The 13,085-nt window shown below is 37.6% G+C and overlaps 1 protein-coding gene across 1 annotated transcript in view; it reads left to right on the top strand.

The window, feature by feature from the left end:
• LOC141476718 (rapamycin-insensitive companion of mTOR-like) overlaps window positions 1–10,431 on the top strand; it is a 141,137-nt gene extending 130,706 nt beyond the window's left edge. Inside the window, exons 33-38 of the mRNA XM_074165523.1 lie at window positions 917–1,001; window positions 2,346–2,579; window positions 4,082–4,234; window positions 5,623–5,746; window positions 8,869–9,007; window positions 9,172–10,431. Of these exons, the coding sequence (XP_074021624.1) occupies window positions 917–1,001; window positions 2,346–2,579; window positions 4,082–4,234; window positions 5,623–5,746; window positions 8,869–9,007; window positions 9,172–9,246 (810 nt within the window). The 3' untranslated portion in view covers window positions 9,247–10,431. The remainder of the gene's footprint in view (window positions 1–916; window positions 1,002–2,345; window positions 2,580–4,081; window positions 4,235–5,622; window positions 5,747–8,868; window positions 9,008–9,171) is intronic.
• Window positions 10,432–13,085: the final 2,654 nt, after the last annotated feature.

A 13,085-nucleotide genomic window follows, 5' to 3' on the forward strand; every position in this document is an offset into this window, starting at 1 on the left:
TTAACCATAAATGATGTGCATAATCCCACAGTAAACTTTCTGCTACCGTCAACTTGATTTAATATTACTTTATTTGTATATCTATCATCATAGCATTAAATGATATTGTCTTTGCTTAACCTCATAGATATGTTTCTTTAAGTTAAAACAGATTCTCTTAAGTGTCTTATCAATTGCCTTCCTCTCTCTACTTTGTTCAAACACATTCCCATCTAACAAACTGATGCATCACAATGTTTAATATTCTGTTAGCCAATTATCAAAAACAGGACATGGTCTATGTCAAAGGTAAATCAGTGGCTTCTTTATCTTGAGTTTACTTAGTCTTTGCCTTTCAAACCTAAATTCCTTTCTTACTAATCTCAAAAAATTACTAAAGCTAGTGCAAATGCAAGATTTTTCATCATACCTGCTTCTATGTCCCCTTTATGAAATTACTATTTTATCTCTCCCCCACAGTCTTTATGGCATGTTTATGTTGCCTCACTTCTTTTCTCTCTTTTTGTAGAGTTGAGACACGTCTCGACTCTGTATCATCTTACAGGCAACATTTTAGATGTCCTGGGTGGTTTTGCTCTACTTTCCCGAAGTCTCCAGTGTTGTAGAGTGATTGTGGACAGATCATTAATAGCCACTTCTGGGTCACTGGTTTCCTTCCAGCCTGTCACCACTGTGTTTTACTATTTACTGACTGTTCATAAGCCTTGCTTAATAAATGTTCATTCACAAATCTATGTTTTTCTCATAGGTTTTTCTTTATTACTCAGGAGCCCATTCTTCATTTCTTCCTCCAATTAGATCTTTTTCCTGAAGTAAAAAATTGACATTTTATTTCCTCATAAACACTATCTGTTGTTTTTTTCTTTGTATTTAATTATCAGCTGTGCTAATTTTAACTTTCACTTGAATATTCCAGGTAAAGGAAACTCCATATTTCCAGAAGAAAACCACACCTTCATTTGATGACCATGGAGCTAGAATCTTTGCACCTGATGCAGAAGGTATTGGTTTTGTTCCTCCTCTGTACCTTTCTATTGTTTGTTTGTACAGTGGGTGGGGTGTTGGGTTTTATTTGCTGATTTTTCTTTACAGAAAAGGTTATTTTTAGCTGTTAATTATTGAGCGCTGTGTTCTGGATTCAGGATAGCGGACTGTTAATTCCCTGTTTTATGTAGTTCAAGATAGTGTGGTGTTGCTTCAAAGCTTGATCCAGCTCTAATAAACTAAGAAGGAAAGTCTACGTATCTTTGATTATAATATATGAGCTAATGTTAATTCAAGACTGGTAGTCATACTGCATTAAAGAAAGTAACAGCATTCAAGCTAAAACATGTATGCTACATATATTGAGATGTTATATTTTGACTCTCCTTTGATTACATGTGAATTTATAGAAACCAATAAAGGTGTTAGATGTGTAAATTTTGCCTTTCTGTGATGTTTCTGTAACAGTTGATCAGCAGAGGTGATGGAACGTGGTACAAGAAAATTGCAAGTGCTCTGTAATGCCTGACTTGTTCTGGAATGTGCTTTCTTTCTACTCCAGAGCAGTCAGAAATCTGTAGGGCATCAATATGTATCTTTTCAGTAGGACAACTGAAAAAGAAATACTGATACTGGTCCTAAAGTAGTATAGGATAGCTGTTGTCATGCTTCTTAGTTAACTGGAACTTTATTACAAGCATTTTGAACATCTAAATAGACACATCTTACTGATATTTTTTTTCTTTTGTGTTGTTAATGTAATATATAAAGATGAAAAAGTGTTTCTGTAGTTTACTAAGCTTCAGGGTAAAGTAATGCCTGTTCAAAATTGTATTTGTTTGTATTTTCCACCCAGGGAAGAGCATGTCACTACAGTGTCTTAGGTTTGTTTCTGCTTTGTTGAGTCTAGTTTCATCTTATTAGGCACTGTTACAGTTTTTTAAATTGTGTTTCTATTTTCATTGGTGCATATGTCATTTATACATCTGGTATATTGTTGTACTAATCTTGTTTGATACTATGAAAAATTGTAACATATTAATGTTACATGGGTAATACTATTACTAGTGTTGATATAATGTCAGGGTTTACCGCATATCTTCTCACAGTATGTGTGTTTAGAGATTGGATTCTGTCCTTTGCAATGTTTTGTTATATATGATAAGCTGGGACTAAAACATGATGTTTATTTCCCGAATGCTAACAAATCTTGGGAGCTTAACCATTCAAAAAAAGTTTCTAGATCTTCACACACACACATACCTCCCAACCTTAAAAGGGGAAATTTAATTGATACAATGTTTTATTAACTCTTGGCTATGTGGTTTTGTTTTTTCTGATGTCTAATTGTTTATCTACAGGCGTTCCATCAGGTACAAGTGATGTTGTCAAAAGTCCTTTTCAAATGCTCCGACAGCAGATCAGTCTCACAGAAATAATGAATACCAGCCATTCAGATGCCTCTCAGTTTTTAGAAAATACAGAGGATACAGGGCTACAGGAGCACACAGATGAGAACTGCCTTTACTGTGTCTGCATTCAAATATTGGGTTATCATCCTAACAACAAAGTGAACTCTTCATATAGTCGTACAGGTTAGTGTTCCCTGTGGGGGAAGTGTGATAAAACTGAATGAAAATATTGAATTTTGTTCATCTTTTAAATTGATGAATCTGTAAGGGATTTTTTGTTGGTTTGGTTTTGTTTTGTTTTTTTTTTCTTACTGACTATTGACCTTGAAATGAATTCTTAATAAATTCACTGTGTAACCAATGGCATTTCTATGGTCGTTTCCATCTTTTCTGCTTCTAGTAGTGTTAGTAGTTAAATATTTCTAAAAGCTTATCAAAATATAAAATTCAAAACCTTATTTAGTACTTACAAATCAATGTCCTGAAAACTGAATTTTGTGTTCAAACTAATGAAAAGTCTGACTTCAAAGCAAGTCTGTACCATAAAACAAAACAAAGGAAATCTGATTGAGTCTGTTGAAGTTGAGCTGTAACTTCTGGGATTTAGTTGTCTTCCTTCATATTTTGAGATTCAGATCAGATTCAGAATGATTTTCTTCTTAACCTCCTCTGCAGACCTTCCAGTTATGTGCCTTTTTACAGTGTATATAATAATAAAAAGATAATCCCATAATGGAAATTCCATTTTCTGCTCGGTAGGAATCCTTACCATTTTACAGCAGTGTTATGCATTCAGGTAGTAACACATAAAGAGTACTTTTGGCAAGGGGGATGATGCACAAAATGTGAGGAATGGCTGAGAGAACTGAGTTTGAGCTCAAGTTCAGTATTGAGAAGAGATGGTAAATAAAATCCCAATTGTAGTCTTCAGTTAGCATGAGGGGATTACAGGCAAGGCAGAGCCAGGCTCTTGTCAGAAGCACAAAGCCGAAGGACAGAAGACTGCAGACACGTGCTGTAGGAATGGAAATTCCAGTTAAATATAAGGGGAAAAACTCTTTGCAGTGTAACTTGATCTCATTTTGAAGTGAGCCCTTCTTTGAACAAGGGGTTAAACTAGGTGATCTCCAGAAGTCCCTTCAGACCTATGTTTTTCTTTGGTTCTGTTAACTGTGCAACAATTAAAAGCTTGGATTTTACATTCATCTCTTTACATCCAAAATGCCAAAGGCTATGAATAGTGAAACCTCCTAGAAGAATCTTACTTGTCACATCTTTCTGTTGATGAAGTCAGAGCCCTTTCTGCAAGACCTGTGGTAATTGTATGAACAAAAAAGCTTGTGCATATGCAAGAGCATCTTTATTATGTTATTGATATATCCACGCTCTATTTTACATAAGAGCTCTACATGTGATTACAGTTTTTTAGGCTTCTGTCAGTGCTTAAGAGTTGATTATTTTTACTCAAGTATTACAAGATTTTTAAAAAATTTATTTTTAGATGTTTTGAGTATAACTGGTCCAAAATCAAACATCTAGTTTCTAGCTGGTTTATATGCTGATAGTTACCATACTTATTGCATTAGTGTCTTGTATGCTTAACATTGTTAAAAAAAAAAATAAGAAAAGCATTTGAAGTGAGGAAAAGTGTGAATAACAAAGTTACAACATCTTGTTTCTCTCAGATTTTTCAGATATTCCATATACTGACTGGTGTGGGCAGACCATACACAATCACTTAGATGTGCATTCCTCCAAATTTTCTGAAATTTCAAGCTGTAGTGATGCAGTATCCCGTGGTTCAGCTAGCAGCACCAAGAGTACAGAGCTTGTACTAGGTAAGTTTCAAAGCCTTATGATTATTAGAGACTATAACTCTTCAAGTATTTTTAAGGTATTGTGGAAAAATAATATTTTATTTATATATACTGCAACAAAGTAATGATCTTCATTTAAAAAAAACAAACACAAACACCTCTTTGGATGCCCTAGTCATTATCCAGGAAGGTAGTTGCATTATCAGTGACTGTGGCAGATGGCATACTTTCAAACTGTTCTGCTTTAGCTTTATAGCATTTTTGCAGATAATGTAAATGCAGCTCTGTACCTGACCTTATAATCAAATTGATTGCCTTCCTCCCCTCCTCCAGTGTTGTTAGTTTAAAAAAAAAAATCTTAAAAAAATTAATGAATTTCTATAAAGAGAAAGACATTTCTTGTTTAGGCTTGTGTTTTACATTTTGAATTATCATAATTTCTTATGAAGTAGCTGGTTGCTAACTTTGCCAGTATCTGATACAAACAGAGCAGGTAATCACCCAGTGATCACCCAACATGATTTAGTGATAGAGATGGCACTGTAATTGAATCTCACAGATTTTTCTAAATGTCACATGGTGTTTATGAAATGCTAGTTTATCTTTTTAAAATATTTCCATGTTAAAATTAATGAAAATATTTTGTTTGTTTTAATTTTAATGGGAATATTTGTTGGTAGTTGTCTTGGTTTAACCCCAGCCGGCAAGTAAGCACCACACAGCCCCTTGTTCGCTCCCCCCATTTGTGATGGGAGAGAGAATTGGAAGAGTAAAAGTGAGAAAACTCTTGAGTTGAGATAATGACAGTTTAATAGGTAAAGCAAAAGCCACGTGTGCAAGCAAAGCAAAATAAGGAATTCATTCACTGCTTCCCATTGGCAGGCAGGTGTTCAGCCATCTCCAGGAAAGCAGGGCTCCATCACATGTAACGGTTACTTGGGAAGACAAAACACCATAACTCTGAACGTTCCCCCCTTCCTCCTCCTTCCCCCGATTTTTATTGCTGAGCATGACATCACATGGTATGGAATATCCCTTTGGTCAGTTGGGATCAGCTGTCCTGACTGTGACCCCTCCCAACTTCTTGTGCACCTAAAGCCTACTCACTGGTGGAGCCGTGTGAGAAGGAGAAAAGGCCTTGACTCTGTGTAAGCACTGCTCAGCAATAACTAAAAAACATCTCTGCATTATCACTGCTGTTTCCAGCACAAACCCAAAACATAGCCTCACACTAGCTACTATGAAAAAAATTAACTATCCCAGGCAAAACCAGCACAGTAGTTCAGAATACATACATAAATATATACTCGTATGTGTGTGTAATTCTAAAACAGACTTATATGGCATAAGATTAGCACGATCAAAGACTATTCTGGTTAAACTCTATACTGTTGAATTTGTTTTTCCAGGAGTAAAATCAATCCCAGATGATACACCAATGTGCAGAATACTTCTGCGGAAAGAAGTCTTACGTTTAGTAATCAATTTGAGTAGTTCAGTCGGAACTAAGGGCCATGAAACTGGACTCCTGACGTAAGTTAAATACATTTCAGATGTTTTAGCAACATTTAGTTGTATATATGTATTTTCGAAGATCATAGAATCATAGAACGGTTAGAGTTGGAAGGGACCTTAAAGATCATCGAGTTCCAACCCCCCTGCCATGGGCAGGGACACCTCCCACTAGACCAGGTTGCTCAAAGCCCCATCCAGCCTGGCCTTAAACACTTCCAGGGATGGGGCATCCACAGCTTCCCTGGGCAACCTGTTCCAGTGCCTCACCACCCTCACAGGAAAGAATTTCTTCCTCATACCTAATCTAAATCTACCCACTTTAAGTTTAAAACTGTTACCCCTCGTCCTATCATTACACTCCCTGACAAAGACTCCCTCCCCATCTCTCCTGTAGGCTCCCTTCAGGTACTGGAAGGCTGCTATGAGGTCTCCCTGGAGCATTCTCTTCTCCAGGCTGAACAACCCCAACTCTCTCAGCCTGTCTTCATAGGAGAAGTGTTTCAGCCCTCTGATCATTTTTGTGGCCCTCCTCTGGACCCGTTCCAACAGGTCCATGTCCTTATGTTGGGGGCCCCAGATCTGGATGCAGTACTCCAGGTGGGGTCTCACGAGTGCAGAGTAGAGGGGCAGAATCACCTCCCTCAACCTGCTGGCCACACTCCTTTTGATGCAGCCTAGGATACGGTTGGCTTTCTGGGCTTCCAGCGCGCATTGCCGGCTCATGTTGAGCTTCTCATCCACAAGCACTCCCAAGTCCTTCTCCTCAGGGCTGCTCTCCAGCCATTCTCTGCCCAGCCTGTATTTGTGCCTGGGATTGCCACATCCCAGGTGCAGGACCCTGCACTTGTCTTGGTTGAACTTCATGAGGTTTGCATGGGCCCACCTCTCAAGCCTGTCCAGGTCCCTCTGGATGGCATCCCTTCCCTCCAATGTGTCGACTGCGCCACACAGCTTGGTGTCATCAGCAGACTTGCTGAGGATACACTCTATCCCATTGTCCATGTCTGTGACAAAGATGTTAAAGAGCACTGGTCCCAATACTGACCCCTGAGGAACACCACTCGTCACTGGCTTTCACTTGGACGTTGAGCCATTGACCGCAACCCTTTGCGTATGGCCATCCAGCCAGTTCCTTATCCAGTGGTCCATCCATCAAATCCATGACTTTCCGATCTTAGACCAGGATGTCATGCGGGACAGTGTCATACGCATTGCATAAGTCCAGGTAGATGACATCTGTTGCTCTCCCCTTATCTACCAATGCTCTGGCAATATCGTAAAAGGCCATCAAACTTGTCAGGCATGATTTGCCATTTGTGGAAGCCATGTTGGCTGTCACCAATCACCTCCTTATTTTCCACGTGCCTTAGCAGAGATTCCCGGAGGATCTGCTCCATGATCTTGCCGGGCACAGAGGTGAGACTGACCGGCCTGTACTTCTCAAATATAATGCAAAGTGGCTTGACAACTTTATCCAGCAGCTCCCTCAGGACCCGCGGATGGATTTCATCAGGTCCCATGGATTTATGCACCTTCAGGTTTGTTAGATGGTCTCGAACCTGATCTTCTCCTACAGTGGGCAGTTCTTCATTCTCATAGCCCCTGGTTTTGCCTTCTGCGACTTGGGTGGTGTGGTTAGAGCCCTTGCCAGTGAAGACTGAGGCAAAAAAGTCATTGAGTACCTCAGCCTTCTCCATATCCTGGGTGACCAGGTGTCCCATTTCCTTCTGGAGAGGACCCACATCTTCCCTTGTCTTCCTTTTATCCCTGATGTACTTATAAAAGTTTTTCTTGTTATCCTTTATGTCCCTGGCCAGATTTTATTTTATCTGGGTTTTAGATTGCCTGACCTGGTCCCTAGCTGCTCAGGCAGTTTCTCTGTATTCCTCCCAGTCTACCCATCCTTGCTTCCACCCTCTATAGGCCTCCTTTTTGTTTTTGAGCTTATCCAGGAGCTCCTTGTTCATCTGTGCAGGCCTCCTGGCTTTTTTGCCTGACTACTTCTTTCTTGGGATGCACCTCTCCTGAGCTTGGAGGAGGTGATCCTTGAATACTAACCAGCTTTCTTGGGCCCCTCTCCCCTCCAGTGCTTCTTCCCCATGTTACCCTGCCAAGCAGGTCCCTCAAGAGGCCAAAGTCTTCTCTCCTGAAGTGCAGGGTAGTGAGCTTGCTGCGTGCCCTTCTTGCTGCCCTAAGGATCTTGAACTCTTAAGATTCCATGATCACTGCAGCCAAGGCTACCATTGAGCTTGACATTCCCCACCAGCCCCTCGTTGTTGATAAGGATGAGGTCCTGAGATAGTTTTTCACCTTATTTCTGACTTGTCAAAAAATTTTCAAGCATGTATTATTGTGGGTTACTGGGGATGATTGAACGTAATGTAAAAGCTAAGCAAAGAATTTTCCTTTTAATGTTTGTTCTGTCTTTAATTTTTTCCCCATTATTTTTCAAATCATTAATTCAACTGTAGCGATGTTTCATTACGCACCTAGTATGTCATGCACCTTTAAAAAAGAAATTATGATTCTTTTTTGTTATTTGTGCCAAATAATATATATTATCAGATAACCAGAATAACAGTCTGAAAGTAAATTCTTGAGAAACACAAATCTGCTTTAAGCAAGAGTACAGCTATTGGAATTAATTTATGGAAAAACTCATGTTAAAATATAGGAGTATATATCCAGGGACAGCACATTATAATAAAAATTGTAGGTTTCTGGGCTAGTGATGTTGGAAACGGACATACAACTGCTAAAAGAAAACACAGAAATGCTCGTTTTAGTTTTAAAAATGCTTACAGGTAATTAAGTTAGCTTTTCGTATTTTTTTTTACTGCTGTACATGTGGATGCCTATTCTTTGATACACTGTTCTCTTTCTCCATCTATTATTTTAAGACTGGGTGATCTCAGAGATTCTGTACAACTTTGAAATGATATATTCTGTTTCATCTCATTAATATGAGATTATTATATTATTAATATGAGAAATTGCTTTATCAGATCCAGAATGTGTAATGGCTATTACTGAATATTTCTAGTTAGTTAATGATGACAATCAAAATTTAATTGAACAGTTTTTAAAAGTATGATGGAAATCCGTTCAAGACTTGAAATTTTCTCTTTCCTGTTTATCAGAATTAAGGAGAAATATCCCCAAGCATTTGATGACATATGCCTTTACTCTGAGGTGTCCTACTTGTTAGCACATTGTACGTTTCGACTTCCATCTCGAAGATTCATTCAGGAGCTATTTCAAGATGTACAGTTCGTACAAGTAAGTGGAGAGTTCACATGCATTGAATGCATCAAAATGTGCCAGCTGTGTGCAGGTTTCATGTTCTGAATGCCTTCAGATACGTCTTAAAGGAAACCATTTTATGATGTCTTTCTACTAAAATCTCTGATGACATTAATACTTCATCTGTCTTTTTCTTTTAGATGCATGAAGAAGCAGAGGCAATTTTAGCAACACCAACAAAACAGCCAGTAATTGATACATCAGCTGAATCCTGACCTCTGTCTCATGCAGTGCATTGCATATAGACTTTCTGAAATCCTCAGACAACCTCAAATTGGATAAAAACCTTCGGAGCATCATCTTCTAGACTGTTCCAGAAGCTAATGGTACCTGAAGACTGAACTGAAAACTTTTTCTTCCCTAACCAATTACTGCCCCAGTCTTTTGAGCCCTTTGGGGAGTTATTAAACAATACCGTAGTTCTAATAATAGTAATTACCAGTATATGCAAGAGCCAAGCACTGAACACCTCCACAAGTTTTTTCATTTCATTCTTTACCATAAATTGAAAATAAAAAAAAATTTTAAAGGACAAGATGCAGAGACATCTTTTAAGATTGACTTATGATTCTGTTCCAGAGAAGCAGAACGATGCCTTGCTTTTTAGCCCCTGGATGCCAGGAATTGGAGAGATGAGGGTGCATTCCATTGCCAGCAATGGGGAGCCATGCTGTAATCATGGACACCGGGGGATAAATGATAGCCCTTCTCTGTTGGTTTTTGTACTGTTTATAGCACTACTTGGGGGATTGCAACTTCAAACAGAAAGAAAAGTCTCTGTGAATCTGAGGTTTCCTTTAAGTTATTTTAATACTACTATAAATGTAAGTAATTTTATTAGCAGTCTCTCCAATTTCATTACAGTTATGTACATGTATCTTATCGGAACCAGTTAAGGATTTTCACTACAATTTGATTTAAAAATAACAAATAATTTAAACTTAATATGCTGAAATCAGATTGTTTTCCCTGAATGGTATGCATGTGTTTGCAGTTTCTGTACTCATGCTCATATAGTATGAATGTTCGTCTTACTCTTAACTAAAAACCTTTAAAAAGCATGCTTTGTATCAGATAAATGAATATTGTATAAAGTAAACTTGAAGACACCTAATCATTGCTGCTTTTGTGACAAGACATAATATGAGCATTTTCCAAGTTCCATGGAAACAGTCTTTTATAAAAACAAAGAGTTTATTTGAATTTTGGATTAATGATCAAGCATCAGATAGTACTAGTAATTGTAGTGAAAAGCCTTAAGTAGCAAATTTTGAAGCAACAGTAATTATAACTTTATATTGGTATTTGACATTTATTGCAAAAGTTACATGATTCAGTTATTGACTGAAATAGTTATCTAGCATGTTACCAGTGAGGTTTTTAAATTAATGAGTGCAAGCTTAAAAAGAAAAAAAAAAAGAAATCCCCATCACTTTTATCATGGATTTAAAGATTCAAAAGACTTTATATGAAGGTAATAGAAATATATGCAAATATATATATATACAGTAGCACAGCCACCTTTGTTAGAATGCCTGTAATAAAGGGATTACCCTTTGATTTTTATATAGGTGAATAATTCAGCTGGACTGTACTAAGATAGAACATATTTTTATCCATTCACTTTTATGATTTTTTTTAAAATTATCAGATTAATACTTAAGATAAGTAAAATTTATCCTGATGCTCATAACCCTGTTCTTACTAGCTATGCTACTGGAGATTTCAATAAGTAGTCCCGTGATCAGTAAAACATGATTCTTAGTGAAATGTAGAATTTATTTGCTCTTATTGGAAATTTCATCATGCCACATAAGCACTGCTTTGCAGCTATAACTTCACTGAGTTCTTATGTGCACTGCATACCGTCAGGTTCCAGTAAAGCAAATTGTAAGTTGTTGCTCATAGTAAAATTTAGTTCCTGAGATTATCTTTTCATGAGTTCCCACTGAAAGAAGGAGCAAAAAGAAACTGATTCAGCTCTTTTATGATCAGTGACACAAATAATATATCTATGTGTCAAGGCATGTTTGAAATGCTCTGAAAACATACCACACCAGTAACTATTGGACTTCTCTGGCCATAAGAAATAAATGCTTCTGTAAAACCAAAACGTCAATCACAGTAGACCAAATAGTGGTATAAACTCCAAAGGAAATAATGTAGCTTTCCCCAAAATGGGGCTAGCATATCTCATACAGTAGTTTCAAACACTACCTCAGTTAGGCTAGAGTATGAGATATTTTTAATAACTAGATGGGGTTACATCAAACAACTCCATGTTATTTTTCTGCATTTAAAGCAAAATAAACAAATTTTATCACCTGTATTTAAAATTAAAAACACCTTGGTTCATTTTTTTTACCAGTTTAATCTATAGCACTTAATGTAGAAAGCGCCATAGGAAGGCCTCTGATTATAAAAAAAGTAAGCAAAAGCAATGTCAATATACTTTTGAAAGATTCTCCATCCTGAAATGCTTATGTGTTCTGAAGTACTCACTTGTGTGGGGATCCATGACAACAGAAACTTGATGTATGAATTATTGCTGCAAATTCAGTTATAAAACTTTTTTTTTTTCCTGAATGTGTATGAGTGTCAGTAGATTCCAACAAGTATATATCAAGGTTGTAAAGTCTGTACTGTACATAACATACAACATTTCTAGAATTAATTTACATATTATACATTAAGCTCACATGACTTTCATTTTAATTGAAAAATGAAGGGATACTGTTATTGAAGGCCTAGTTATAAACCGTGAATTTCTAATTCTATCAATTTCTTTTTTAAAATATCCCTTTCAAAGTTCTTATTTTGGGGTTTTATTCGCTTCATGATAAAACTTAAAAGAAAACTAGTAAATAAAAATTGTGCTTCTATTAACCTTAACAAAGAATCCTTCCACTTCCCCTAGAAAGGGTAGCAAGGGAAACTGACAGACCACCTGCTTTGCATGTTTTGCAATCCTAACTATTTGTGATACTGTGGAACAAATGGCAAAACATAGCATTCATATACACTATATACAAATACAGTTTTGTTGCTGTGGCAAAGAAAACTCCTGAATGATTAAACATGATAACGCAAAATACTCAGACTGCTCTGAGGCTGCGAAACCAATCGCATTTAGTCTACTACATTAGCTGGCTAATTTTTAGTCTGCTTTTACAGTCAGTGGAAAGGGATAGCCCTTTCCAAAGGGCAGAGAGCTAACTAAAGGGCTCCCAATTACTTCCCAAGAGCCTGTTTCTCTCCACTGAGTGGGGAGAGGGACACAACTGGGTGCTGCAAGTGTCCTTTTGGAGGGAGTGTCTGAAATTCAGAGATGCTGAATGTTCCCAGCTGTCATGGGATGTCCATGACTTGGAGCTGGAGCTGGTCAGGCTTTGAGGTGCCTAACTTGTATGTTGGGCATGTTGTATTTGAAACGGTTGCTTTTCCTCATCTGACAGTTCTTATTTGACCTGACATATGTACCCTAAATGTGCTCTCATTGGGCAGTGGTGGTGTTTTTTCCCAAGACACAATTAAGTGCTAAAGTATTCAGTAGTTTAGGGCACAGTGGCTTGGCACACTGAGGTAAGCTGCCCTTATAAACATTTAAAAAGCAGCAGTGAGAATACCACTTGTATTTTTGTCATTTTATTTCAAAATATATCTAGTGGTCTTGAACGAGAGTTGTAATTTGCAGTGAGAAGCTGGAAAAAAAACTATAGCACTTTTACTAGGTGCCTGAAGAGAAAGATTGCTATTTGAGAAATAGATAATAATCAAAGCCTAGTGAGAGATGAAAGAGTTGTTGCTGCTTCTTAGTCTATGTCCTGGTCTTGGTATTTGACTTTTTGGACTTCAGGAAGCTGGTGTTATCTTGTAAGTGTGAGCTCAAGCTGAGCAATTGCAGTGGAAGAATTCTTGCCAGGCTTTGGAGCATCTCTGTGGTTTCTGCTTGCCTCCTGACAGGGCTGCACAGAAGTCTTGTTATTCGGGACTTTGCTGTGGAGCCAGCTGAAGGAAAGTCCCATAACTTTTTTTTTTTCAATTACACTTCTAT

This window comes from Numenius arquata, chromosome W (genome assembly GCF_964106895.1).
Source record: "Numenius arquata chromosome W, bNumArq3.hap1.1, whole genome shotgun sequence".
Lineage (NCBI taxonomy): Eukaryota > Metazoa > Chordata > Aves > Charadriiformes > Scolopacidae > Numenius > Numenius arquata.